The sequence below is a fragment of the Melanotaenia boesemani genome, chromosome 12 (genome assembly GCF_017639745.1).
Source record: "Melanotaenia boesemani isolate fMelBoe1 chromosome 12, fMelBoe1.pri, whole genome shotgun sequence".
NCBI lineage: Eukaryota > Metazoa > Chordata > Actinopteri > Atheriniformes > Melanotaeniidae > Melanotaenia > Melanotaenia boesemani.
Window position 1 is genome coordinate 33,070,665 of NC_055693.1, and position 27,091 is coordinate 33,097,755.

At 39.0% G+C, this 27,091-nt stretch overlaps 1 protein-coding gene across 1 annotated transcript in view; it reads right to left on the reverse strand.

The window, feature by feature from the left end:
- The window catches only part of LOC121650747 (alpha-tectorin-like), a 66,857-nt gene that overhangs the window by 17,277 nt on the left and 22,489 nt on the right, over positions 1–27,091 (reverse strand). Inside the window, exons 6-18 of the mRNA XM_042002454.1 lie at positions 19,802–19,907; positions 19,578–19,707; positions 18,725–18,968; positions 13,691–13,847; positions 11,209–11,296; positions 11,065–11,127; positions 10,739–10,938; positions 6,934–7,065; positions 6,377–6,564; positions 6,100–6,251; positions 5,776–6,018; positions 5,536–5,692; positions 5,286–5,364 (exon numbers count right to left, since the gene is read on the reverse strand). Coding sequence (XP_041858388.1) covers positions 5,323–5,364; positions 5,536–5,692; positions 5,776–6,018; positions 6,100–6,251; positions 6,377–6,564; positions 6,934–7,065; positions 10,739–10,938; positions 11,065–11,127; positions 11,209–11,296; positions 13,691–13,847; positions 18,725–18,968; positions 19,578–19,707; positions 19,802–19,907 — 1,902 coding nt within the window. The 3' untranslated portion in view covers positions 5,286–5,322. The remainder of the gene's footprint in view (positions 1–5,285; positions 5,365–5,535; positions 5,693–5,775; positions 6,019–6,099; positions 6,252–6,376; positions 6,565–6,933; positions 7,066–10,738; positions 10,939–11,064; positions 11,128–11,208; positions 11,297–13,690; positions 13,848–18,724; positions 18,969–19,577; positions 19,708–19,801; positions 19,908–27,091) is intronic.

A 27,091-nucleotide genomic window follows, 5' to 3' on the forward strand; every position in this document is an offset into this window, starting at 1 on the left:
ATTTATTTATTTATTTTTTTTTACTTTCAGGTGCGAGACCTGAAGGGTTTCTGAAGACATGTCTGGTAAGATTTACTGCTACTGCCACCAAATTGACTGCTGTTTCAGACAGAATCAAAATGTTTACAGAACCTGATCATGTTTCTGTTTATTTAATACTGTCAAAGGAAAACAGACACTGATCTTTATATTATGAACTTTCTGTACTGAAGGAACGTCTCTTTAAAGTCTACTGTTCTCATGGAAGCTGCTTTCCGTAAAGTCCATAATACTTCTTATGAGTCCATTTTATGTGAACTGGCTACGTAGTGAAACGGTTTTCTCAATTTCGGCCCCTAAAGCTGTCAGTATGCCTCCCAAAAGATGGCACACCCCAACGAAATTCTTGCCCCTTTCTTTTAATGACAGAAATCCCACAATGGTCACTGAAATAACTTGAAACTGATATTAGCAATAATACATAAAAAGCTTACAGAAAAGTAATTAATTAAAAGGGACATTACTTTTTTTAAATTGTGCTTTAACAGAATAAAAAAACAAACAAGTAAAACAATGAGACTTCTGTACCTGTCAACAGGTGCTTTGGCCAGATACTCATGAGCAAACTGCTCCAGCTGTCTCAGGTTTGAAGGTTTCTTCTCCAAACTACATGTTACAGCTCCTTCCACTGATGTTGCACAGGTTTTAAGTAAAGGTTTAGTGAAGGCCACATTAGAATAGTCCAATGTTCTTTCTGATCCATTCTTAGCTGTTTTTATCTGTGTGGTTTGGCTCCAGAATGCCTTGATAGTCTTGGGATTACATCTTAACTTGCACAGATTCATGAGACCCTGTACCCGAAGCAACAAACTACAATCTTTCTTTTTCTTTGTAGACTTCATTTTTGCCTCTGTAAACATGGAGCCGATGTGACTTACCAAGAAGCTCCAGTTACGTGTACTCTGTCTAAAAGCATTTGACAAGAAACTTTGTGGCTTTTCAATATGCATTTTGGCAATTTCCAGATTGTTGTTTTTATGATTTGCTGTCCATGTTTGTGTGCTCCTTAGTTATCTTCTATTAAGTCCACTTTGGTTCAAACAGCCACAGATCTGACCATGATATATGGAGATTGGCTACAGCCCCTCGGTCCTTAGTCTTCTGAATAACAAGTACAACTCTAGTCACAGGTACTTCAAACTACTTGAAGGTGATCTTATAGCCTTTACCTTATACATGGTTGTCTTAATTTTTTTTCTAATCACTTGTGACAGCTCTCGCTTTCTGTGATCCATGTTCAGTGTGGTACACGCCGTGATAGTACACATTGACAGCTTTTAAATAGGGAGACAGATATTTACTGTTATTTATTTTCTTCTTTTTTTTTTTACCTTGTCTTGTCCAGCACGGTAGCAGCAGAATGATGGTCTGGCTGCTGTGTCATATCAGACAAATTTGCTTTGCCAAGGGGAGCTTTATGGGTATAAGGCTTGTCTTAATAATCAGATTTTTTTTATGTTATTTATTTATTTAAGTAGAAAAAGTAGAAAAAAGGAAGATGAGACACGAGACCAAACAATGCAGAAGACTTGAAGGCAGTTATTGAAGCATCCTGGTCTTTCATTACACCCCAGCAGTGCCATAATAATCAAAATGATAAAAAAAAAAAAAAAATAAATACTTGAAATACTTTGCGTATAATGAGTCTATAAATTATTTTACCTTTTTAGTTTGAATTACTGAGTTCTGTGCAATATTCTATTTTTTTGTTTCACCTTGTTATGTTTCATTCCAGTAAAGTTTTTTTTTTTAAATAATTTAACAAAAACATTAAGTAATGTGAATCTTTTTGTGCCATTTTAGGAAGTGAAGAACATTAAATACACATATAGCTGAACACATTCAGAGACGATGTTTAAGAAAACTACCTGTAATTATTATTTTATGCATCCCTAAGCTTGACCATTGTGTATTTGTTATTGTTTAACATGTCAGTGTTGTAACAAAATATGAAAAACATAAAACACAAGTAATTTCCAAAAGTCATGAAGACAAAATGTTGCTACAGACAATCACCCGATTGTGTTAAAACTGTAAAAGAAAAAGTCCTTTTAGTCAGTCAAAGTTTCTTCTTTTGTGACTAGTTTAAACTTTGAATGATGTTTCTGGGTGAAAATAAGCCTGAACTGTAAGTTTTCAAAGTAGGCCGAGTTTTTGGCTCATGTCGACCAAATGCCTTCATTTCTATGGGGAAAAAAAATTTGTAGTTTTTTTGGAAATTACGCAAACACCGTAAGACATTTGAATAACAAAAGTCATAGCACACTATTTCCGATCACGACGCACATTTTGGTATAACTTATGTGTGGCATGAGTCAAAGCTGCGGTTGGAGTTAGACGCCAAAACTCCTGAAAAAGCGATAGTAATACAGTACGTGTTATAGGTGCCAGTGCTGAAAGAATTAGGTACACATTACTATAACTTTTGCCAGAAAGTGTCAAAAAGTCAGCTTTTTCCTCCCATCAACAGAAACTTGGATTCTCAGACCTAAATGCAATTCTCACGACTTTTAAACGTGCCACTGTTGGAATTCTGTTCACATAAGGGTAAAATTAAATACATCCATGAATTTCTCCAACCCGTCTGGCGTGCAAGGTTCAAGGATTTTTTTTATACAACTTTTCATATGCAAACCGAGCTTGGTTGTTTGAGGTGATCTTTTAACCCTCACTCATCACTCATCTGTGAGCTCTGACTGTTTCAGAGTAAGTTGGCAGTCAGGCAATATCCCTGTAGTCATAGCAACGCCAACAGCAGGCTAGGGGCAGTTGTGTGTAAGACTGGACAAACCTCCCCAGATACAGTATAGTGATTCAGAAGAACGAGATGTTTATCAGAAAACAAATCAAAGCACAGACGCTTAATTATATTCTCTCACACACAAGTTAAATGGAAATTGAGTCTCATCCCACACCCGTTGACTCTACTCTACAATAAACTGTCTCTAACTAAAAAGTAAAAGTATAAACAAACATATGTTTTGGCACTAGGCGAGGAAACAATATCCCAGGGGTCCATCCACATCAAGGGCTAACCTAACCAACGACCACTAAGGTCATCACCATGTCAATGACCCAGATCAGGGCAGACCAGGTCCAGACCACAGCCATAATGCTGCAGTGCAGGGCCCTGACTACCCCCACAAGTACAATCCCCACAGCAACAACCACACGACCAGAACAGGCATAGCTCCCAATGCCGAGAACCCCTATGAGAAAATACTGGAGCAGAAAAAATGTAAAAATAAAACAAACCTTAATTCAATCTAAAACTAACAATGAATACAACTAATACAAGCAAAATTAAAATAAAAAGTAAATAAATAAAATACAAAATTTAATAAAGATAGATTAATTTAAAAGGGAATAAATTAAATAAAAATTAATCATAAGCTAAGCTAAAAAGGTAAGTCTTGAGCCTCTCTTTAAAAACATTAGTAGTCTCTGCAGCCCTGAGGCCCTAAGGCAGGCTGTTCCATAGTCGAGGGCGGTAGTGATGGAACAAGGCCTCGCCATAAGTTTTAGTTCTTACATTAGGAACAACTAACAGACTGGTACCAGAGGACCTCAGGGTCAATCCTGAAACACAGCGGGAGCCAATGCAGTGATTTTAAAACTGGTGTAATGTGTTCTGGTCATCGTCAGAACACGTGGAGAAGTTCTGAGTTCTGGAGTAACTGTTAAATAGAAATACTCTTTTTAGGAATACTGGAGAGCAGAGCATTGCAATAATCTATTCTACTAGAAAGAAAAGCATGCATCAGCACCTCGTGCTGGTAAGAGAAAGAAATGAGCGGACTCTGGCAATGTGTTAAGATGATAAAATTCTGTTTTTGTTGCAATTTTAATGTGTGGAATAAAATCCCTCTTAGATTTAAAAGGACACCCAGATTTCTCACACACTGAGAAGGTTTGAAATTCTGCAGTTTGGATAAAATGATCTCTCTCTTGTCTTCTGGACCAATAATTAAAACTTCAGTTTTTGTCCTGATTGAACTGTAAGAAATTCTCTGCCATCTATGACTTCCTATCTAATATACAATTTATAAGGATGTTATCTGGCTCCAGGTCATCAGCAGACAGGGTGATGTAAAGCTGCCTATCATCAGCATAGCTGTGAAAATCAACGCCAGTCTCCTGATGACATCCCCAACAGGCAACATGTACAGATTAAAAAGTATTAAGCCTAAAATTGATCCTTGGGGAACCCCACATTTTATTTCATGGATTCTTGAGGAGTAGGTTTCCATAGTTACATAAAACCATCGCTCTGTGATATAGAAGAAAAAACATTTTCTGCACCCCTACCTAATGTAATACTTTTAATTATTTATGTAAAGCCCTTTAAATTCTCATCTAATGAAATGTAATGTGTAAATAAACCTGCCTTGGCTAAAGTGTTGTGATTTCCTTCACTCTTCATGCAGTGTCTTCTGAAAACAAACGAGAACACAGTCTTCAGATTGACTGTTTTATTTGTCCACAATTAGCTGTTTTATAGTAAATTTAAATGACCCTCTTTTTGGTGGACAGGTGGTGCCTTAAGAAGTAATTAATATTTTAGCAGTAACCACAACAGATGATATCAAACACCTTTAAAAAATTGTTCAAACACCACGTTGGCCCAAGAAATATTTGGATTTTTCAGTAAGAGAACACCTGGAAGACTCAGTCGAATAGTTTGAAACCAACTATCAAGTGGATGCAATGGGGTGGAATAAATATTTAAAAATGTAATTATCTGTTCTGCTATCAGGTCCTCAATCACCTTAGAAACTACAGGCAGGACACTGATGGGTCTGTTTTAATAGCAGGAAAAGGGTCACCATTCCTAAACAAAGTAGAGGAGACAGCAGCCAGTTTCCAGCTTGGAAATGTTCCCTCTGCAGTTGATTAGTTTACAGTTTTTGTGATAGGACAAACCAGAGATAAGGAGAGTTCCTTCAGCATCACTGCGTTCATGTCAATAATGTCTAGCTCTTGAGGATTTCAGAGATGTTACTATAACAACAAAATCCAGTGATGGCTGAGTGGAGATGCAAGAAACAACCCTTTTAGATTTCCAAAGTACTTCTAAAAGTAATAAAGAGGACTTGACAAGTTCCACAGCAAACCTCTTTTAGTGAGTTTGGATTTCTGGTTAGCTTCTCATATATTTTCATTCAGTTCTGATTACTCTGATCATAAAGAGTCATTTAATTAACTTATTTACTCACAGATTTCAGCAGCGTCACAGAGCTGCCTACCTGGTAACTCCAGACCCTGGGGATGCATTCAGGGTTGTCATCCTACTGTTCTACATCTTCTGTCAGCATTGCTGCACTCCTGGAAGATGTGAAAATTCAGTTTTAGTGTAAATCAGCTCAGATTATCGAGACCTAGCAAAGATCCAAACAGACTGATGGCACTGGTTACAAACATGGTGCTTTTAGCACATCAAAAATTTGACATGCTACTTTGTGAATTAATCTGAATGTACTTATGAACTGGCCATACTGGGATACAAGCGTCCTTCTGCCTGACACACAACACTACTTTGCAGAACAAGTGAATGTAATCAGTTTTGTTGGAGACATTTAATGGTTCCAAAGAGAAGTAGTTGGATGTTCCTTGTCCGTTGCACGCCATCTTCACTGCCTGGTCTGCAGAGCACCTGCTCAAACAGAGGACAGCACACATTATTCTTGAGTAAAATCAAAAAACTTTGACCAAAGTGAGGATCTCTGAGTGCCTCACCCATCAACAATGAGGTAGGATCTCTGACTTCCACCTGGTGAAGGCTGATCAGTTACCCAGCAGGACTGAGTCACTATAACCAGTTTTTCATCCAAGCCATTCGCCTTCAACTCTACCCACACTGTTCCATTTGGCTGAAAGTTGGTTTTTGGCTCAGAAGCTGTCACGTAGGTGGGTCTTTCAGAGTGAGCCATGGTCAGATTGTAATCCCATTCTCCGGAAGTAATCTGCTTAATTACAGAGCTGGAGGACAGACAGAAAAGTTCAGTCAGCTGTCTCGGATAAGATAACCTGTTCAGTGATACAGTACATACCCCCACACACCTCTGTCTGAGTCTGATGGCAAAGCTTTTCACATCTGGCTGAACGTAATAACAGGAGAAGTCCACCTGGACCTGGACTTTACGGGTGATTATAGCAGATGAGATGTTCTGCATCATAATGGTGTTCGTGTAGACAATATGGCTTTCATTTGCCTACAGGTTCACATAGACAGAGACACATCCTTTTCAGTTCACGTCTCTTTTTAATTTTGAGCAGAAATTTTTGAAAAACTGAATGTCGTTAACACTGCAACCACAGTGAGAACTTTATTACCCACCGTGATCACGGCACCACAGGTGTTACTGCTGTTGAAGCTGAACGTCACCATGTGGGTCAGCTCATCAAATTTACCTTTGCAGGCCTGGTCATTGAGGTGTAAGGCGGAGTAGTCGATGCCTGCGTCCACTAACAAACAGTTAGCCAGATTTACTGAAGCAAATTTCTGTCCACAGACAATCGGATCACCTGAAAACCCATCCCAAGATGTCACATTCACTTTAATTCTGAACACATGACTAATAACCAGGGACTTCTGATATTAAAGTCGTTGTGGCTTTTGTGTCTGTTTTTTCTGTTTAAAAGTAGTCCTGAATTTGACCACAGTGATGGTTATATCTTATTTAATTTTAAATAAGATATAATCAGTATAATCATACCAGTAAATATGCCTGATAAAAGATAAAGTTTACATGATGTCACTTTAATGTTGAAAAATAGCAGCACTGGGTTATTGTTTTCAGCCTCAAACATCTATAAATGTTTTAAGCTTACACCAGTCATTTAACCTTCTAATAAGAGATGAATTGAAACAACTGTGGCTGCAAAGTGACTCACCGAAGCTGCTTGTTGTTTTGTGTTTGTGGGCAAATGAAGCCCTGCAGTAGCAACGTGTTTCTCCGTTTCCACTGCCCTCACCACAGAACTCATGAGCACTGCAGAACTGGTCCTGGCAAAAGGCCCGAGAAGCTGCAAATTCAAGCACAGACACAATCATCCTTAGAACATGATTCAGAAGGAGGTGTTACACTGAAATTTTTATTAATAACTGTCATGCTACAGAATCAGGGCCTGGACTTTAACCCTCAGACATCTCAATAGTTAAGCTCTGGTCTGGCCATGATGTCAAACTTCCTCCAATTTCAACTTTCCCTGCAGGTGAACCAAGTTGTCTGTTACACCTGCACCAGGTTCCTCTCTGGATCACAGATCGTCCACACCCTTTCCAGCCAGTCAATCACAGCAAACTAATCATCCACACCTGTTTCCAATCTACTCACCCTGCCACATACACTCCAGCCATGCACCACAGCAGTTCATCCCCAGATTGCTAATCATCCACACCCGCACCCAATCTCCTCACCCGGCTATATATACTCCAGCACCACATACATTCCCTGACGGACCTGGTCGTTGCATCATGAGAGGACTACGCCTCTTTCCCTTTCCAGCTCCGTGGCTTCAGGATGATCTGTCTGCTCCTCTGTGCCTGCCTGTCGTAAGACCATTCCTTCTGTTATTTGTTTAAATAAAGTCTGTTAATCCTTCTCCTGTCTCCGAGGGGTCCATGCGTAACATTGTCCTGAAGCATTATTTTAAGTTTAACACCATCTACCAATTTCCACCAAGTCACAGGTAAAATCTCAACATGATTGCAGATACAGATACAGGGTAGATACATCTGCTATTCGCATTGACTTGAAAGAACAATACAACAAGATCCTCAGAGTAATTTCTGCATGCATCCTCAGTACTCCGCTGTATCCACTGCATTTCATTCCTACGTTTCTAGCAATAAGAGCTGGAAATGAAAGAACACTTCAGTTCTTTTCTTGTTAATTTAATTTAATGCTAGTAATTTAGACTATTAAGATATATCTTTCACATGTCTAAACCAAAAAATGTTTTATGCATTTGTTCTCATTTATCCAATGAACATACAACGGAAATCTGTAACAATTTCCCCGCAAGGCTCGACACTTATTTTGAACGTGAACGTAGGATATGATCAACTCTCATGAAAGTTCTGAGAACGTGTACGCAGGTTTGACCAAGTGTGGATTTGTGGTGCAGCACAGCGGACCCTGAAAATAATTATTAAACCTTAAACCGTCATCCAAGCATAAGCGGCTACATATGTAGTACCCATAATTAACCCATTTGCAGAAAAACATATTAAAATTGATTCTCACAACAAACAAAATAAAAACTTGCTTTTATAACTTACTGATAGCGCTTGGAGTGATAGCACTGACACACTCAAAAAATGGGAAAATAACAAATACGATAAACAGCTTAAGCCCACAGTGGCAATTATAATACCTCAAATTTAATGAATGGGAGTTGATCTGCTGTTTTGAATAAGCAGACTCCGTACCTCAAAGTTGTACAAGTCCTCTATTTAATCAGTCGGCAATGTTTCCCATGCTATGCACACAAAAATAAAATCCTTTACTGGACAAGTGGAAAGGCTGTAGGTAGGTTACCAGTTTTCTCTTTTGTAGGCTATAAAAAGTGGTTTCATATAGCAGTACCATAATGGAAGTAAACAGACATTTAGCAGTTTGAAAAGTTTTATTCACTTGTTTTTAAGATTTTTATTTTATTTATATTTCCAGGTGCACAAGGTAAAGAATTGTGACTTTTAGTTACCAGGCAAGGGCTATTATCAAAATGAAAAACAAAAGACTTATCGTAGGCATATATATACTACTTACTGAGAATTTTATTCATACAACAAGGCTACTGAATGTCTCTGTTATCCTCTTCTATGTAGTGTTTTTCTGCACGCATTTGACTCTGGTTTTTGGGCAAGGCAAGGCAAATTTATTTGTATAGCACATTTCATGTACAAGACAAGTGCTTTACATAAAACATAAAAACATTACAGCAAGGTGCAGGGGAAGAAAAAATAAATAAAGAAAAACAAAGATTAAAAAAATAAATAAAATTGATTACATAAAAACAGCAGGAAAAAGCTCAGATAACGAAATAAAGTTAAGATTTCAGCATAAAAGAACCAAATGCAGATCTAGATTTCTAAATAAAAACTAGTGAAATGCAGCAGAGAACAGGTGGGTCTTCAACCTTGATTTACATAAACTAAGTGTTTCAGCTGATTTGAGGTTTTCTGGGAGTTTGTTCCAGACATGTGGAGCATAGAAGCTGAATGCAGCTTCTCCATGTCTAGTTTTGACTCTGGGAACTGATAAGAAACTGGATCCAGATGACCTGAGGGTTCTGGTTCTGGTTCAGGGTTTTTAGGCTGCTTTGTCATTTTCCACTTCATAAGTGAGGATTTTGATTTCAGCCTTTCCACCTTTAGTGGAACGTCTCCTCTCCGTGGTTTGACCTCACTAGGCAAGGCCTTTGGACCACGAATAATTAAGGGCATAACTTGTAAATGATGATGGATTTCAGCCGCTGCATTTATCATTGCCCAATCATTTGTATGCTGGGATTGGTCAGATATGAACATTTCATGAATCACACATGGATCCAATCCTAAGATCATTCCTGTGATCAGATGTGCACTCACTTTCTGCAAAATGGCTAAATAAGCTTAGAATCTGGAAAATATGAAAAAATATAAAGGACTGGAGAATGGTTGGAGAAAAGGTGGATAAAGTGTAGAGAAAACCTGGAGAAAAAAAAGAGAAAGTCAGGAGAAAATCTGGATAAAATTTGCAGTAATCTGGATAAAATCTGGAAAAAAATCTGCTGAAAACCTGGAAAAAATTCTAGAAAACAACCAAGAAAAACATGGAAAACAACTGGAGAATATTTGGAGAAAGTGTGGAGAAAATCTGGGAAAACCTTGAAAATAATGCAGGAAATCTGGAGAAAATCTAAAAAAAAAAATCTTAGGAAAGTCTGGAGAAAATCTGGAAAAAGTTCGGAGGAAGTCTGGAGAAAACCTTAAGAAAAAATTGCAAATAATCTGCAGAAAGTCTAGAGAAAATCTGGAGAAATCTGGAAACCATCCAGAGATAGACTGGAGACAATCTGGGAAAAATCTGGGGAAAGTCTAGGGAAATTCTGGAGGAAAAAAAACTGAAGAAAATCTAAAAAAGTCTTAAGAAAATCTCAATAACATTTAAAGAAACTATTGAAAAAATTTTGGAGAAAGACTAGAGAAAGTATGGAAACAGTTTGGATAAAGAATAGAGAAAACATTGAGAAAGTCTGGAGAAAATCTGGAGAAAATGTAGAGACAACCTAATGAAAAAAATGACAAAGTCTTGAAAAAATCGGGAGAAAGTCTGGAAATATTCTTGCAGAAATCTGGAGAAACCTGAAGAAAATCCAGGGAAAGTCTGAACAAAATCTGGAGCAAAGTCTGGAAAAAATCTGGAGAAAGTCTAGGGATAATTTGGAGAAAGTCTGAAGAAAATGTGTAGCAAATTGTGAGAAAGTTTGAAGAACGTCAAGAAAATCTGGAGAATGTCTGGAGAAAATCTTGAGAAAATCTGAAAATGTCCATTAAATGGAATGAAATCAGTATAACAACCTAAATTTGTGTACTGTAAAAATAATGTAATATACTAAATAAGTGTAGACATAGAAAGGGAAAAGTATTATGAGTAGCAGTTTATATCAAGTCACCTTGAAAATGCTGAAAGATACTGAAAGATGGACTTACAGCAGTTGTTCTTTAACCTCCAGTTCTCCACTGTCACATTGTAGTACCTGCAGGTTTGGGAATAAGCCTGCAGAAACTGGCACATGAAGCCATCCACTGCAGGGTAGCTGCACAAATTTTTTATGCAGGCAGTAATGAAGGGCTTTGGATCAACATACGTGTTGCAAGCAGTGAATGGCGCCTGAATGAGGAGATTACACCTGTCCCAGAAAAGAACATTTAAACATGGAAGACTAATTCATGAGGGAAGCTAGGCTTACATGAATGTGCGTGGCAAACTGAAAGCATGTAGAATGTATCTTAATTCTACTATTTATGTTATTTACCTTTCAGTGGCAGCGTGGCAGTCAACCGAACTGTCAGCAGTGTCTTCATATTGTATCTCACAGCTATGAAGCAGCAACAACCATAAAGTTAAATACACATATTTCCTATTAAAGCAGAGAGAAGGTTTGTGTTTAAACTCTTACTCAGTAGCACTGTGTTCTAAGAGTTTATCATCACACAAGGTCCCATAGGAATCATCACACAAACCGTGGACTGTTCCTTCACTTGAACCTGGAAAGTTTGACGAGAGGATGTGTATTAGGGAAAATCCTTCCCAACATCAAACACCAATAAACCTTCAAACAAAAAGGAAGACATAGAGTTACTCAGTGTATACAATTTTACTTGCAAAGAGCGTGTGTATGATACAAGTATGATCGGCACACCTAATTGTTTTACACATTACAAGGTATTTTAAAGGGAGGTTCACGAAGTCCTTCCCTCAAACATTTCAGCATTGCACAATATTGAGGTTTCACCATTTTCCACTAAAGACATGAGGAATTAGAGGCGTGGGTCGGTCAGTGGCTGGTCTCCTTCTTGCACGATTGCGTTGTGGTTCTTCTTTTATCTCTTCCACAGCATTGACCTTCTGTACCAGACTCAAGCATGAAACCAGCATACATGCACAAAAATGCTGCTGAGTACTTTTTCTAAATCTTGATACATAAAATGTGATGATTGGTACATAATGTAATGAAGGATATATGAAAACATAATAATGAATTATATATATGATTTTTCTTACATTTCCCTCCTATCATTCAACACATTTGTCAACATTCATTTCTTCTTTTGATTTTCTTTGAATGCATCATTAAATTATCATTTTCATAAATTTGTGATCTGAAAGCCTAAATAGAATTTTTAGCATCATCATAATTATTGTAGGTGCTTTTCAGGAGTTTCAGATAAATTTCACCATGTTCATGGAGCAGTACTTTGATTACTGATCCAGACACCGTCTTAGTGACCATACTGTGAAGACAAGGTATTATGCATGAAACAACAGGGTAAAGAGCTGAAATATTATCCCAGGTGAGTTAAAAATTTTGCAAGGATATATTGCCAGGAGTTCATGGTCAGCCAGCTCCACAGGTTCTCTCCCACAATGTGGTCGTTGTCCACTGCTTCCCTAAGAGCTTTTTAAGATTTGCAATAGCTTGGGAAATAACCCTCATCTCTACCCTCATCATTAGCAGGGATAAAACCACAACACGAAGAGCCGACCTCAGCACACACACCTACTTTTAAGTGGAAAATTAAATCTTGTTTATGGGACAGCTAAGTGAAAATACTACATGTATTTTTCCAGTGTTAGGGTCGGTTATCATAACCTGTTGCATTAGTTTCTTCTTTTGCTGGCCTGAAGTGCTGTGTTTACTACTGTACGTGTTGCTCCTGAGTCCCACAGGAAAGTTAATGGCTGGCCTGAAACCCAAATTGCTATTTGTGTTTTCTCATCTGCTGAAAAAAGGATCACTTCTAAATTCAAACCGTCCTCTTCTACTTCCCTTGAACCCTCGTCACTTCCTGTTTCCTTTTTCGTTTCCTCTAGTCATGCTTGTTTTGAGTCAGGGCTGTCTCGTGACCAGTATTCTAAATTTCCACAATTATAACACCTGTCTCCCTCTGCAGCGTCTTTTCTACTATTTTGCCATTCACCACATCCTCTCTGTCCTCGTCCTCTGCCCCTGAACCTGCCTTGACCTCGACCTCTTGCTCCATCTCTCGTAGCTTCCCCATCTTCCACTACAAAAACAGCCTGGGTTTTTTTTACCTTCCTTTTTCTGTCATTAATTACTATTTCTGCATGTTTAGCATAATCTAGGTAATGCTGTAGGGTTCCTGATGCAAAATCTATCATGTGTTTTTCAACAAATCCTTTGATTGGGGGCAAACTGCCTGAATGAATGGTATTCTTCAACTGCGTCCTGGTTTGCTTCTGGAGTTAACCCACTAAGAATGTGAAATATTCCCTCCAGCCTCCTGTAGTAGTCCTAAAATACTTTCTTTCTCATTTTGTGTGGTCTTATTTATGATAGTCAGTCTATTTTACAAGTCCATTTTGTTGTTATGCATTTAAGTAGGTTTGTCACCCTATGACTGAGTGTGTCATTCCCTGGAGGTAAAACAGCACCCTGTCCATCTCTGGGGTTCCAGCCCCCTCTTACATGTACCCAGTAGGGTCCTAGAGCTTTCCCAAGAGCAGTCTCAACCTCCAGACTGTTTAGTCTGTAACTGTCATTTCTTTGTAATATTTTTCTGGGTCTGTCTTTGTCAGTCAGTCCTGCTACAGCTTCAGTCACCTCTCTCCATCTCTATCCATCCATGCTCTAAAAATTGTATTTGGTTGTACATTATTCCCTTCACCCTGTCCTGCCCTAGTGTTTGCTAATTCAATCATCAGAAATTGGTCAGTTTCTTCTTCTGCCTCAGTCATTGGTCCTCTAAATGTAGGGGACCAGCCAGAAAAATTATAATATTTTTAAGGGAATATGGCCTTAAACTATTTCTCATGTTATCTGCAAGGTGAAAGCTGTGTTTGGTACAATGGCTGACCATAAGAACTGTGTTACTTTACCCACAATAATGATGAGTGAGAGGTAAGGAGTCTATGCATACCTGTCATGTGGATTAAAGCTGTGTAGCCATCAAAGAAGACAGAAATTGTGTAGCTACAAGCAGATATCTTCACAGTCACACCTGTCTGGTCTTTAGAGATCTCCACGCCATGGAACACCTGCACCATGGCACTGAGCATCAGGACTCTGTCGTTTAACTTTATCACAGGAGAAAAGAGGGAACATTTCAATCAATTTTGTATGAATAATGTTTTCTATACTTTTTTTTCATAATTTTGTGTGCTGTAAAGTTTTATTTTCACATTAACATGTTGTTAACGTGCCTTGTCAAATAAATGATTAAATGTTAAGAAACACATGATTTAATGAGGCAGATAGAATGATGTGCCACAGAGCTTCATACCACTAATTTGATCTCTCTTGGCTGATTGAGAAACTAATAATTTGTTATCGTACAGTTTTTCAAGCTATACATGGATCAGCCCTAAAATGCATATTGACACATGTATGCCCACTTTACTTTAAAGCTACCAAACTTTGGCAAATTTTGTCATTCTCAACCAATATATTTAAGTAGGAGAAAGGAAAAACTTAAATAAATAAATAAATAAAAGTAGTTATTCCACGTAATTATAATGAAGCTTATGTGCAATAACTCACCTTTACCATACCACTTGAACACTGCAATATTCTTTTTATATCAAAATACCTTACTCGCAACTTCTTAATTAAATTATTTTAAATAAAAAAATAAATTAAATACTTTTTCTCCCTCCTAATTTAATATACTGGTTGCATTTTTTCATGTTTTCCTCTTCAACCTAGCCTAACTATCAATCCTGTGGATTGTAATTTTCTTCGCTCATGTTAAACGTGTTTAACAACCAAAGAATCTTGAAAAGTATTTCCCTGCTCATTTAAAAGCAGGTTTATGTTGTCCCTTACACATGATGTACATATAAATAAATGAATGCAGTGAGTAATCAACCAAAGGACACAAGCAAGATCTGCGAGCAGAAAGCTACAGTCTGGATTCTGTGTATGTTGCTTTACCTACACACCATAACACAGGTGTTTCTGTTCCTTAATTAAGCACTCATAGATGGGGCCGCATTGAAGGCTGAGATTACTGAGTGGTCCATGGCCCTCTACATCAGTGGTTCTCAACCCTGGGTTCCTGAACCCCTAAGATGTTCCCAAAGAGCACAGGGTGTAAGTGAGGTTTTAACTGTACACATCCTGTGTGATTTATAAAATAAAGTCCACACAGAGACAAGTTCAGATTTTTAATGTCTGGAAATTGCAATCGCATGGAGCCAGCGTTTTGGAGCCTGAAAACTTTAGAAACCAGGTCCTAAAGTGAATAAATGGGGATTTTTACTGGAATTTTTGACAGGAAGCCAGTGTAAAGATCTGAGGACTGGAGTTCTAGGATCTACTTTCCTGGTCTTAGTGAGGACTGGAATTCTAGGCTCTACTTTCCTGGTCTTAGTGAGGACCGGAGCAGCAGCGTTCTGGACTAACTGCAGCTGTCTGATGGACTTTTTAGGGAGACCTGTGAGGACAGCATTACAGTAGTCCAGTCTACTAAAGATAAATGCATGGACCAGTTTTTCTAAATCCTGCTGAGCCATCAGTCCTTTAATCCTCCAAATGTTCTTTAAGTGATTACAAGCCAACTTCACAACTGTCTTAAAATAACTGCTAAAATCCAGGTCTGAGTCCAGGACTACTCCCAGATTTCCGGCTTGGTTGTTAGTTTTGAACTTAGATGTTTGAAGCAGAGTACTGACTTTTAATTGTTTTTCCTTGGTGCCAAAAACTATTATTTCAGTTTTGTCTTCATTTAACTGAAGGAAGTTCTGGCACATCTAATCTTTAATTTGATCAATGCAGTTGATCAGAGTTTGGATTGGACTGTATTCTCCTGGTGAGATGGTTATGTAGATGTGTGTGTCATCAGCATAACTGTGGTAACATATTTAGTTGTTTTTCACAATTTGAGCGAGTGGCAGCATGTAGATGTTGAACAGCAGTGGCCCCAGAATGGAGCCATCGGGAACTCCACAGGTTATTTTCATTTGCTCGGATTTATGGTTACCTACTTTGTGTCTATACACAAAGTAGCTCTCTTTTTGGCAGCGATCACTTTCACCTTGGTGGGAGCAGTTACATCAATAATGCTGTGTCTATACACAAAGTAGCTTCTGTCTTTTGAATAGGACTCAAACCAATTAATTGCAGTGCTAGAAAGTCCTACCCAGTTTTTCAACTGGTCAATAAGATGCTCTGGTTAACTGTGTCAAATGCAGCACTGAGATCCAGCAGTACCAGGACTGAAATGCTTCCACTATCTGTGCTCAGGCGGATGTCATTAAAGACCTTAACTAGAGCATCTCAGTGCTGTGGTGCGGCTGAAAACCTGACTGGTAGACATCAGAAAAGTTTAGTGTCAGGAAGTTGTGTAGCTGTTAAAAGACATCTTTTTCTATAATCTTACTAAGAAATGGGAAGGTTTGATGTCGGCCTGTAGCTGCTCATGAGTGACGAGTCTAGGTTTTTCTTTTTCAGAAAACACCTGAAAGCAGAGACATGTTTACAACCTGTAAGAAGGCTATGAAACATCTTAAAAAAAACCCGGTTGGCAGGGCGTTAAGACAGCAGGTGGTGGTTTTCAGATGGCAAATGATCTCATCCAGGTTTTAGAACTGATTGAAGAAAATGTTCATGTTTCAGACAGTCGTGCAGCTCTGGTGGATGTTGTCACCAGAGCTGCACGACTGTCCGCCCCTCAATTTTATCAGTTTTTTTTTTTTTTTTATATATAAAATGGTTGCAGCAGAATGATGGTGTGGCTGTTGTGTTATGCTGAAAAAATTTTCTTGTCAAGGGGAAATTTATGGGTATGAAGCTCCTCTTGATAATCTGATTATTTTATATACATACTGTACTGTATATTATTATAAGTGCGTCTGATGTAATCAGGAGAAAGCAGTTTTATTAACATGAAGAGACGTTTTCTGTCTGGCACTTAAGAAAGAAGAAAAAGAACCAACATTTCTTTTTGTCTGTCAAAACCCATGCAGATGGGTTTTTACAAACCTGAAGCATAAACTGGGCCTTCTTTTGCCTCTGGTTCGGGGAAAATTGGGCACTGCAAGAGGAAACTTAGTTTTGGAATCTGTGAAATGTGAGCTTTCAGTAGAGGAGTCACTTGTCCATGTTCATGCCGTTGGGTTGACACGGGGCCACAAATTTTGTTTAGAAATTTTTTCAGACTTTGTGTATCTGGTCTTTTAATTGTTTGCTGTCTTAACTGTGTTTGGTGGTCAGAGAAATGGTTTTACTGAGCTGTTCGCTGAAATTCTGGACTTTCTGTGGATACCACACATGTTTATAGTTACATTTACAGACCTGACGCTACACCCGTAAAACCGGATGATAACCCTTTTACTTCTGGTAGCGAAGGGTGCAGGCGAAAGAGTTGAAGCTAAACAGTCAAGCTAAGAATACAAAGTTAGACAATTTATAGGATTTATAATAACAATTATATAGACAAAGTTAGACAATTTATATAGAAATCTGGATAATGAAGCACTAAAGGTGCATGGATGGAAGTTATTGTGCATATTGTGAATATTTCTCTCTTCTCACCATCTAGAAGCTGTGAGATTCTAATCCTGCTTTCTGTCTGTTCATCTGATGGCCGATACTCATCAGATATTGTTCCTTCTGTGTTTAGAAGGAAGCAGCTTCACAGCTTTAAATTCATTCTTCCGGCTTCGGTCTTCCTCTGCCTCCTTCAGTCCGGACGCATGGCCGTTCCTGTGGTGGCCTGTCCTGGTTCTGTTCTTTGTGTTGGCTGCTAGTTGCCCGTGGCTTGGGGCCCACTCGGTCTGCCTCTGATCCTTGAAGGGGGCACTGTTGCATCAGCATAACTCACCCCTAATGTTTAGTGCACACACTTACATATACATCCACACACTTGCACACAGACACAAGCGGACACACACCCACACACAAATACGAGTTGCTGTTTGTTGCTCTTCATGGTTTTTACAGTTTTTCTTCTCACAGGTACCCATATAGATGGCCTGTTGTGTTCTTTACAGGTGTAGCAGCTGTGTGGTTTCTCTGTTTATGTTTGATTGTGGTTGTTGTGATTTGTTTTCTAACTTTTGTTTGTTGTTCCTCTTCCTATATCTTCTCTTCCTATTCCTCCTCTATCCACCTTTTTCCTTCTGCTGTTTCTCTGGTCCGGTCCAGCAGTTATATATCCAGCTAGCTGCATACGAGCTACATATCCAAATTGCTCTTCTTGGCAAAATTAATTTGTTCAGCACAATATGGCAGCCAGATCAGGATTCTGCTGTCATGATGCTGGATGAGACATGTAAAAAAAAAAAAAAAAAAAAAAAAATCTGTGATCTGCACTTGTTTGATGGTACAATGGCATCTATTACTTACATTTCCAGAGCAGTCACTGCCCAGCAGTGTCCCGAGGCTGAGAAACTGCACTATACAACTTCTTCACTATACAACTTCTTCTTCACCCCGGACCCGGGAGAGTTTCGCTTTACGCTAGCAAACACATATAAACACACCGGCTGCTTTGAACATGCAGTGTGGCTGATTCAGCAAATCAGTCCATTGACTGGTGAAAAGAATCATTCCTTCCTGTGCAACTCTGCAATAAGCACAAAGCAGTACAGCTCCATGTTTAAATAAACAACGGATTTTTTGTTGTTTAAACTCACATGCCACAAAAAGACAACACAAACTGCTGAATGTCCTATCCTCCTTTGTTTCTGTGTCATGTTCTTCTTCGTTATATTTCGTGGAAGGTGTTGCGCTGCTATGACATCACACTGTTACAAAGCTGACACATCCATGTCTATCTATCTAATACCCCACCTACCAGGTATGGGTACGGTTTCTGTGGAAGTGCAACAGAAATCAGGGTTTACTGAACCAAACCACACCAGACCGTCCCATACCGACCTGCACCTGCTTGTGGAAATGGGGCTTCAACAGGAAGGAAAACCCAGAGAAACAGAGGCGTCTGTTCACCTACCAGGACTCTGCCTCCTTGTTCCAGTGAAATCTGAACACCTTCCGTATCCAGATGTAATACAACTCGCTCCAGAAAACTTCTGTCAATTCTCCGTCTCTCCTGGAAGAAGCCCAATACCTGGAAACCTGGGATAAATGAGGACCTGAGCAGAGTGTATGCACAGCGATCAGGGACAAAGTGAACTCTGCCGATAAAGTCGATGACGGTTGAGCCGGTCACGGAGCACACAGTGTTCATGATGCAGCTGCAGGAGGATAATAACACAGTCAATGTCACGAAACAGCAAAATACCAGAAAACTTTAATAGACAACACGAAACAAAGACAGAATATTTATTATTCATATTTTTATAACTGCACATATTGCTATAATGGATTGTACTAATACAGTGTTTTTTTGGTCACATGTTGCCCACTTAAAGCACTTTAACACAACATGTCACATTTACCCATACAGCACAGACTAATCCATCTATCACTTACAATTATACACACTATCACATTCAGTGTCTTGCACTTCAGCATGTAGTCAGTGGAAGCTTGGAATTGATCCACCAACTTTCCAGTTGGCAAACAACTGCTCTTCCTTCTGAGCTACAGCTACCCCGGTCTTGTTGCACTTTTATATGCAGCTTACCAGCGTTAATGAAGGTTACAGACTGTAATGTGTAATGAAGAATGTGGTTTTACTACTAAACCAGAAACAGGATAATGTTGCTGTGTTTTTGTGTCAGATCAGAGAGGACTGTGTTTATAAATCTTCACAGCAGCAAAGGATTGAAACAGATAAGAAATCTGTCTTCATGAGGCTTTTCTTAACTGTGGGACAGAGTTCCATTTCTTTAGAGCTTTACCTGCCATCACCATGGCAACGCTCCATACGTCCACAGTAACTTATGGAATCAGCAACTCCACTCATATGACAGGTCACAGTGGAGCAGATGGTTGGATCCTTTACTTTTGTATTTAACTTGTAAACACCTCCTAGGGAGCAAGAAAAGTGTTTATTATAGAAGTCAGACTTCACTCACTACATTAAAAAGGTTTTTTCAAATATAAAATTTTTCCTTTTTCTCACCTGAGAGCCTGCATCCACTCATGTTTTTGACGACACCTTTCCTGGTCTTCGATGACAGGAATTTCTGTTTAGAAACTGTGAGCCCGTTTACCTGCAAATCAGCCACCTGGAAAAAGTTCAAATTACAAATAAAAAATGTGTGAAAAATATCTCCAGGGACCTGTTTCACAAAAGTAGAATAAGAGGAGATAGCAGGGCTTGACCTATGACCTATCTCACCAGAGCATCCTGGCCTAACTGAACGCCAAACTAGGCTAAGAAGGAGCGACTAAGTCCATCCAGGTGTAAGATATATACTGGAGTAGTCTAGCACAGAATAAATCCGCATGGTAACTGATATTAAGGTTGCAAGATATAAGGAAAACATGTGATATGTGATAACACTGTTGAAAGTTGTGATGATGATATGACCTGTGATAAATAAAATAAATAAAGCTGCTGCTATTATGTTTTCTCATACGCAGCTCCACTGGCAAAACTCTCATGCACAGACATTTGCTAAACTCTATTACTTGTGCATAGTTAGTTAAAACACTAGTAGCGTGCTTTAGGCTGGCAGGCTCAGCTAGCCCGGGGGGTACATTGTTCAATGACAGTATCCATCTTTCCAAAGGGAAAGATCTCAGACTCGCCCCTTTGAGCACATATTCGCTAAAAAGTGGAGTAAGCAAGCGAGAGAAGAGAAAGAATTTTCTCATTGTTGAGCCTCATAAACAGGCTATAAAGACACGTATGACTGTTAGAAAATCTTTAGAAAGTGAATTTTGCACATTATACGACATTTTAATAAAGTTAATTTGGTCAGCAACACAAACACAATGTAATATGGTGTCAGTCAGCCTAAAGACGAGATAAAATCCAACATCGTTTGCAAAAGTTTAAACATGTTTCTTTATTAACTTTTGATAAACTATAAAAGAGATTGAATAATATTCCAGTGTGGATTGTCAAAAGCAGTTTCTGTCAGATGAAGCAGAGTTTTAGACATTAACGAACTGATGACTAATATAAACAACAGAATAATTTAGATAACGCCAGATAAGATCATCAGTAATGGTGGACCACTGTCTAACGTCATCAGTCCAGATATCCACAGCGCAGTCTTTGTCAGCAGATACGAGGTAATTAGGACTCACAATAAAGGCAGCGCCTTGACACAAAATGTCGGGGGATTCGTCTATAGCTCATTGCACTGTAGGTGGAAGTCAGGACAGGCTGTCATGTTTTTTACCTTTCTGTGGCCAACATCTGAGCACAGTCCACATTTTCTGTGCCTCATGTGGAAGAAATGTACTGTTTTTGGCTGAAGCTGAAAGTAACAGTAAATAGACTTGACTATGTGTATTTACATTTTCTTGACTACAAGGATCCAGTACACCACCGTTTGTCATCAATACTGCTGTTCTTCACATTATTTACAATATAGAATAGAAATACTTTATTAATCCCTTCAGAGAGCCCTCAGGGAAATTTGGGTACCAGTAGCAATACAACACCAACAGTAAAGCAGGACAAACACAAGACACAATATATACAGGTACAAAGCAAATAGAGGCAAATAGAATGCAATAAATATAACAATAATAACAATAAGATACGTTAAATAAAACAATATAAACAAGCATTGCACACAGTAGAGGTGGTACAGATTCCCAGTTTACTATTGCACGTATAAGTTATTGCAGCTGTTTGTATGGGTTATTGTGCATGTGTTGTATCAGGCGGACTGCACACCTCCCTCTCCCCCCTCCTTCTCCCCCTCCTGCCTAATGCAGAGTTAAACAGTTTGATGGCTCGGGGGACAAAGGAGTCTCTGAGCCGGTTGGTCCTACTCTTGGGGAGGAGCAGCCTGTTACTGGTCAGGATTCTCTGTGCACTGATGACAGTGTGCAGAGGGTGACTGGCATCATTCACAATAGCCAGTAGTTTTTTAGTGTTCTCCTCTCTGCCACTGTCACCAGGGAGTCCAGCTTCATGCCAACCACAGAGCCTGCCCGTCTGATGAGTTTTTCCAGCCTGTTAGCACACCTTTTTGTCATGTTACCCCCCAGCAGACAACAGCATAAAAAAGCGTACTAGCCACCACAGACTGATAGAACATCCACAGGAGTTTCCTGCAGATGTTAAAAGATCTCAGTCTTCGCAGGAAGTACAGACGGCTTTGTCCCTTCTTGTACATCATTGTCCATTGTACATCTTGTACATCATCATCATGTATCATTGTCCAGACAAAAAAAAAAAAAAAACACTCTCCTCTTGAAGTTGTATGTGCTTAAGAGACCAGGTGGGCATGATGGCTACCGTTTGATGTGGCAAACATTGCGGCAGAAATATTCTGACAGTAAAACAGGATGATGTCATGGCTATAATGAGAGGGCTTGATCCTTTAGGAACTGAACTTCGTGTAAGACTGACATTTGTAAGAAGAGTTTACAGCTCAAGCGGACCAAACCATGTCTGGCACGTTAATGGTTATGACTTATTAAAACCATTTGGTTTGGCCATCAACGGTTGTATTGATGGCTTCTCACCCAACTACTGTGGTAGTTGTGTGGCCCGAGCAACAATGACCCTGTGATCATTGCACAAAACAACCTGCGCTGTGGAATCCTACCAAAGCGGCTCTGCACAGACTGTGGAACTGAAAATGGCACAATGGTTGCAATCCATTGTGCACTAAGGTCAACACACACGGATGATTTTGCTGGGGCTGCCAGTCATATGTATGATTCTTCAACCACAAACCAGCGAACTGAAAGCTGGTGGTCATACTTGCGAAAACACAGGTGTGGTCCTCAACAACTGAAGTATTTTTTTAATGTGTTGGAACCCTGCCTTGCCTCCTCTGAAACAGACATTAGGATTTACAGTCGTTAATCTAGTATGAATACTTATGATGAAGCATTTATTTCCTCTCCACTGATTTGATCAGAATCTGGTAGATTTTTTTATTCAGGATAAACTTTTTGTGGCACTGCAGATTTACAGCATTCATTCAGGGTGATCATTGAAATGTTAATTTTTGAATCCTATAAAATGTAAATGAATCACCTAAAACCCTGTTTCTTAATCCTGGTCCTCAAGGCTCCTGCCCTGCATGTTTTATGTGTTTCACGGCAGGTGTGTTCAAGCAGGGAAACATCTGAAAAATGCCGGACAGAGCTCTAACTTAAGTCTGTGTGCAGGTCTCAATTCTGGATGGACCTGATGAACGACCTGAGGGAGAGAAATCTGTTCAGTGGCAGTCATGAGGACCAATGCCTAGTGAGGTTTGTGTTCATGAGTGTCCTTCAGCAGGACCTCGATGAATGCCGAGAAAAATGGAACACACAGCATCAGACCTGCTAAACTGTCTGGCTGTCCATCTGGCAAACCAAACGCCATGTATGACCTGCCTCACTGGGAAATTTCCTTTTCCCAAACACTTATCAAATTAAACTCTGAAAATGTGATTAGTTCTTGACTGTGAAAGATTATGTCAAAATGTTTTCACCTGGACTAATAATCTTTATGAATCTCAGCTGTAAATGTTTATTTACATACTTGATGCACAAATTTGAAAACAGTTTCAAATACAACCACAAAACACTTTTGCTGCCCAAACACAAATAATTACAGCATACCACTTGGCTGAAAACAAGATAATGTCAATGAGATCTAATGTGCATATTTTACTCCCAGGTTTGGTGGAACCAAGTGTGGGTTCTCTGTCTCACGGGAGGAACTGTGCCAGTTTATGGACAAGTCATCATACAGCGACGACCATCTCCAGGCACACTTTGAGGGCCTACAGAGACAGAGTGATCTGAGACAGCCATTAACCTGGGAGTCCTGTGTGGAAAACTATATCAGACTGAAGAATATGGCTGATTTGTAATGAAATGTGAGTCAGAGTTTCGCACAAGTTGAAAATGGAGGTACTAACTGCCTTAAAAGGTTGAAAGGAAAGAACCTTTAGGCTCTATTAGTCTAGTCAAAAGCCTGGGGAATTTTTTTATTCCAAAGTCCATGTCGTTCTGAAACTGTTTGTACATTTTTGAGAGACCAGTTGTTTTTCCGGGGAAGGGGAATATTGAGCTTAGTATTTAAATGTATTTCAAGAAATGAGTTTCAATACAAAGGCCATCAGTAGTAGATAATGTGATGGAAACATTTAAAACCTTCTGTTTCAAGAAGATAATCTCTCCAGAATCCTAGAACTTTGGTTTCTTTTCTGCCTTTTCGCTCAGTTGGCTCTCAAAGATTTCTCCAACTTTTGCAGATGTGAGCTGTTCCTCGCTTGCACACAAAAAGGCCTGAAGACAGATGCATGCTGCTCCAAAGAATGAATGACATCCAAAGCTGAAAGTCCATCCTTGAATCTAGAAAACATTTAGAACAACTATTACATCTAGGATCCTAATAACAATGGCAGCATCTTAAGGAGCAGGCCCTTATCTTATTTGTTAATCCAGTCAATGTAAAACCAGTCAGCATTTACAAGCAGTCAAAAACAAGTCCAGCACTTTTAGTAAAACCATATTAACCCAAATACAGGATGACTTTTTCATTCTCAATAGCAGAGGGTGGTGTCGCTCACAGCAACGGTGGCAAGGGGTAGAAGATGGAGAAACAGAAACCGGAGAAAACAAGATAAAAAAAAGGGCTAGTAGTAGTTAACGAACAACTGAGGTGGAGTTATGATGCCAATTTTCACATAATGGTTTTTGATGCTGCAGAGACATTCAAGCACCGCCAAGAATAACAGAAATGAAGTATAGCATCAGAGGACAGCATGCACAAAAAGACGGAGTCATGATCATCTAATGTTTGGGTCCATACAGTATTATTATAACTACCAATTTGTTGTTAGCTGTTAACTTAAATATTAATCCATTCTACATAGACAAAGATATATTAAATGTCAATTACTTTATGACTCAACTGAAAATGAAATTCTCTTTAAAATTATGCAGAGGTGTTACCTTTGTATTGGGAAATGGTTGCAATAAATGATGTACCACTGCATGAAATCCTTTATGGTGTTATTTTTGCCATCCACTCAGCCAGGATACTGTAAGCAACCAGCAGTCTGCAGCAAGCTGGAATATCTGTCAGTTGGTGCATGTAATGGATATTGAGGGTAGACAATATTTACCATGAACATTACAAACAACATTTAAATCCACCTTAAAGTTAAAAATAGATGATATATAGAAAATATTACAATTGTGTTTATTTCAAATGTGCACGAAGCAAATCTTGAGTTGCATTCAAAGATCCAAGAAGCAACAACACCATTAGAAACAACAAAATGCAACAAGGCATAGTTTTTATAGTTCAATCGGAAAGTAACTAGATAAAAATGTTCATTTTTAAAAGGATTCCAATTGCTTGGAATTGTGGGTACGTAATTTTTCCCCCCTTTGTAAGGCTGGGATTAATTAATGTATGTACTACTGTATATGCATTAAACAGGGTAAAAAGTACGTGAGAGTTGCAGATAAAGAGATTACAGGGACCTAGAGTCCAGAACTAGTCTCAGGTGCTAAGAAGACATGATACTAAAGGTACTGGTTGAATTTTTCATGTGAGAAACAGTGTTTAGTGGGAGGGAGAAGCAGGTTTGATATGAATTAGCACAGTCGAGTTAACCTCTCCTTAATGTAGGCATGATGAGAGAATTCATCATACAGTGTGAAGGGTAGCAGACAATATAAAAAATTATGTTAATGGAATGAAATAGGACGCTGGAATTGTGGCAATGTGTAGTGGTGTTAACATCAGGTTTAAAGGAATCGGTAACACAAAATTTCATGATCTACTGACCTAGCTATACCTCAAGCCGGCAAGCTCTCATGGTATCATCAGTTATATCTTCCAACTTGGCTTCAATGTCAGTGTTTATTCTTCCTGTCAGGTGCTGGAAGAGCATCTCAGACAAGAATCCAGGGCCCTGGTCACCGAGAACTATAGAAGTTGCAATCATCCTTCCTACATGGAAGTATTCATCATCTCTTGCAGCTGTTGACATATAAATACCACATTAACTAACAGTTGTCACATTAGGAGGAAGGAAGTGTAAGGGGATTTTATTTTAGCTTGAATCCTAAACACAAGATTTCCTTGTGGAAAAGTAACAAACTCAGAATCGTCTCCTTTTTTGGCTCGGCACCTGCGCGGTTTTTGGACGTGGATTTGTTGTGTTTTACTCATGCAAAATGTTGTCTGTTCTTATTATCTGGACTGTCCCACACCTGCATACAACACACATAATGGATGACCAATTAGATTAAATTAGTATAAATTTAATTGAGTTCAGCAGAATTGTTGTGATTGATGCAAACTGACCACAGTGTCAGAAAGTGGCCTCTCTGCAGATGGCAAATTAACTTGGGCCACACTGTCATCTTCACTTGACTGTCCATCATAACCTTGGAAAAACAATGTTGTCATTATCAAGTCTTACCTGTAATCAAAAGTTAAATGCTCAGTTTCTATATATCAAATATGTTTAAATGTTAGATTGAAGTGGTTTCTGTACATAACTGTTGACTTTTCTATGCCTCCTCATTTTAGAACTTTTCACTGCGGCACAACAGACCAACGTCTTTACTTTGACAAACTGTTTCAAGGTTTTTTCTGATATTTATATTGTGTTACTTGCAACCTATGCCACCAGTCAAAGGAGAAGGTGTAATAAACCATAGGTGGATTTGATCTGGAACAGAATACAAGACACAAATAGAAAACTGTGATATATTTAAATCTAGAATAAAATAAAGAGTGGACCTTAAAACAACTTCTGCGATGTTCAGTGTAAATACTCTTTTGTGATTGGCTAACAGGTGCATGTTAAGACTGTCTCACACATATGAAACCTAGATGGTTAGGGTTTACAAGGTGCAACCACTCATTTTCATGTCAGGTGGTTGTTCACCTCCAAGGTGGGCCTTAAACATACAAATTCTGGATTATCCCTGTGGTGGAAATTATGTAAAAGCACTGTTTGCAATATCCTCAGCTGTACAAATGCACAGTAATCCTCTGGTAGGCTTTTCCAACTGCCTCTTCGTATTTCTCACAGAGAAAGGGATGTCTGTTCCTGGAATGTTTATAACCTCCTTAGCATCAGGGTACAACAAAGCGGGGACAGCATCTTCCATGTCCTGGTTAAAATCTTTCAGCTTCCTTGTGGCAGCAGCCAGCAGCTGTTCGGATGACCACTCAGGTTGAATATCAAGCGGAAGTGACTTTCCTCTAACAGGTTTCAGGGAGTCGCCATTCATACTCAATCCTACATAAATCTAA